The sequence below is a fragment of the Equus przewalskii genome, chromosome 22 (genome assembly GCF_037783145.1).
Source record: "Equus przewalskii isolate Varuska chromosome 22, EquPr2, whole genome shotgun sequence".
NCBI classification, from domain to species: Eukaryota; Metazoa; Chordata; class Mammalia; order Perissodactyla; family Equidae; genus Equus; species Equus przewalskii.
The window spans coordinates 38,690,470-38,692,833 of NC_091852.1; the positions used below are offsets into that span (position 1 = coordinate 38,690,470).

The 2,364-nt window shown below is 39.0% G+C and overlaps 1 protein-coding gene across 1 annotated transcript; it reads left to right on the forward strand.

Annotated features, from left to right (window-relative positions):
* The first annotated feature begins 1,364 nt into the window (after positions 1-1,364).
* On the forward strand, positions 1,365-2,155 carry LOC139078371 (interferon alpha-2-like). The gene has a single exon (XM_070589683.1). The coding sequence runs from the start codon at positions 1,365-1,367 to the stop codon at positions 2,004-2,006; it is 642 nt and encodes a 213-aa protein (XP_070445784.1). The 3' UTR covers positions 2,007-2,155.
* Positions 2,156-2,364: the final 209 nt, after the last annotated feature.

Here is a 2,364-nt window from a genome sequence, read left to right on the forward strand (position 1 = left end):
TATTTCACAGAGGTGTGAACAAATCTCAGACATTGCAATGATTTGTGGCACTTTAAAACTCAAGCTTGTCTAACAAAACCTTATTCCTTAGTATTTATTTTCTCTCAATGGGTTTTCTTGTGTATCACACAAGAAACATTGACACTGGATTCATGGAAGATATACAACACGTATGCAAGATCAGTGCTACAAACCTATGGCTTTTAGCTGACTGTGATTGAAGAACTTTCTCTCCATTGTTTCCTGGATCTCAAAGTCATATTGTGAGAGGTCGCTTCTGCATACTTATGGCTGCCAATGGCTTTCTTGTGGACGTTGCTCATTTGACACTCAGCATTTCTGAATGTGATGTGGGCTTTGGAAATTAAATACAAATAGGGTATATTTTCTGATTTAATTCTACTAAAGTTACTCAACACATCAATAATTATGTCTAGTGCTAAACAGAAAAAAATGCTGACAATAGTTTGATGAATACCTGGTAGCTAGAGAAGTTAAAGATTATTTTCTCATATAACACAAAATTAAAATTCAGCACACTGAAAATTAACATTAAGAAAATAATTCAGGGGCTGGCCGTGTGGCTGAGTGGTTAAGTTCACATGCTCCACTTCAGTGGTCCAGGCTTTTGCCAGTTTGGATCCTGGGCACAAACCTACCAACATTCATCAAGCCATGCTGAGGCAGCATCCCACATAGCAGAGCCAGAAGGACTTACAGTTATGTACCAGGGGGATTTGGGGAGAATAAGAAAACAAAATAAAGCAAAACAAAAAAAGAAGATTGGGCAACAGATGTTAGCTCAGGTGCCAATCTTAAAAGAAAAAAAAAAGGAAAGAATTCAATTTTTCAATTGTTTTTAGCAGATTTGAATGATTTTAAATATTTCATTACATTGAAATTATTACTATGCATTTTTAGAAATTGCTAATTTGCATATGTAATTTTGTGTATTACAATTTATATAAGTAAATAAATTATAAGTCACTCAGCAAATTTAGTTATAAAGATGTGTCAATAGCTTTCAAATTTAACTTTTGTAGCTTAAAATTTTTATTTAGTCACACCTAACCTTGCACTGAATAAAAGAGTAAGCTTTACACTTTTTTTAATGTATAAAGTACAGATATAAATATAGTACATAAATATGTACATGGTATATATCTATATTACTAAGTTTTCTTGGGAGGTTTAATTAGCAAAACATCTAAAAAGACTCTGGGGGCAGGGGACAGTAATGAAAAAAAATAGTTGAGAAATGCTGCTCTCACCCATTTGGAGAGTGCAAAATGAAAAGCAAAAACAGAAGTAGAAAGGAAGAGACAACATTCAGAAAATGGAAACCAGCTCCCTATTTTAGACACATGCACAGAGGAAGGTCTTCAGAGAACCTTACACCAGGGTCACAGGTCACCCACCTGAGCCAGGCCAGCAGCATCTGCAAGATCCCCAATGGCCCTACCTTTTCCTTACTGATGGCCCTGGTGGTGCTCAGCTGCCACTCCAGCTGCTCTCTGGGATGTGACCTGCCTCACACCCATAGCCTGGGCAACACAAGGGTCTTGATGCTCCTGGGACAAATGAGGAGAATCTCCCCCTTCTCCTGCCTGAAGGACAGAAATGACTTTGGATTCCCCCAGGAGGTGTTTGACGGCAACCAGTTCCGGAAGCCTCAAGCCATCTCCGCGGTCCATGAGACGATCCAACAGATCTTCCACCTCTTCAGCACAGACGGCTCGTCTGCTGCCTGGGACGAGAGCCTCCTAGACAAGCTCTACACTGGACTCTATCAGCAGCTGACTGAGCTGGAAGCCTGTCTGAGCCAGGAGGTGGGGGTGGAAGAGACGCCCCTGATGAACGAGGACTCCCTGCTGGCTGTGAGGAGATACTTCCAAAGAATCGCTCTCTATCTGCAAGAGAAGAAATACAGCCCTTGTGCCTGGGAGATCGTCAGAGCAGAAATCATGAGATGCTTCTCTTCATCCACAAACTTGCCGCAGAGTTAAGGAGGAAGAAATGACACCTGGTTCAACATGGAAATGCTTCTCACTGACTGATAACATCACACTTCCACTTGCTCTGCCATCTCAAGGACTCTCATTTCTGCTGTAAGCATAACCTGAATTGAATCAATTTGCCAAATGTTTCTGGAATACTAAGCAACATCATGTTCAACTCTGCAGGCACTAGTTGCTTACAGATGACCATGCTGATCTATTTACTTATCTATTTAAATATTTATTTATAAGATTTAAATTAGGTTTGTTCATATAACATCATGTACACCTTTACATTGTGGTAATATAATAAAATATGTTTTTATATTTAGTCAAATTATTTTGTTTTGTTTATTAAACTTTTACT

Excerpts from the sequence above, each read along its gene's own strand:
- LOC139078371 (XM_070589683.1), top strand. The coding sequence starts at position 1,365 with ATGCACAGAGGAAGGTCTTCAGAGAACCTTACACCAGGGTCACAGGTC.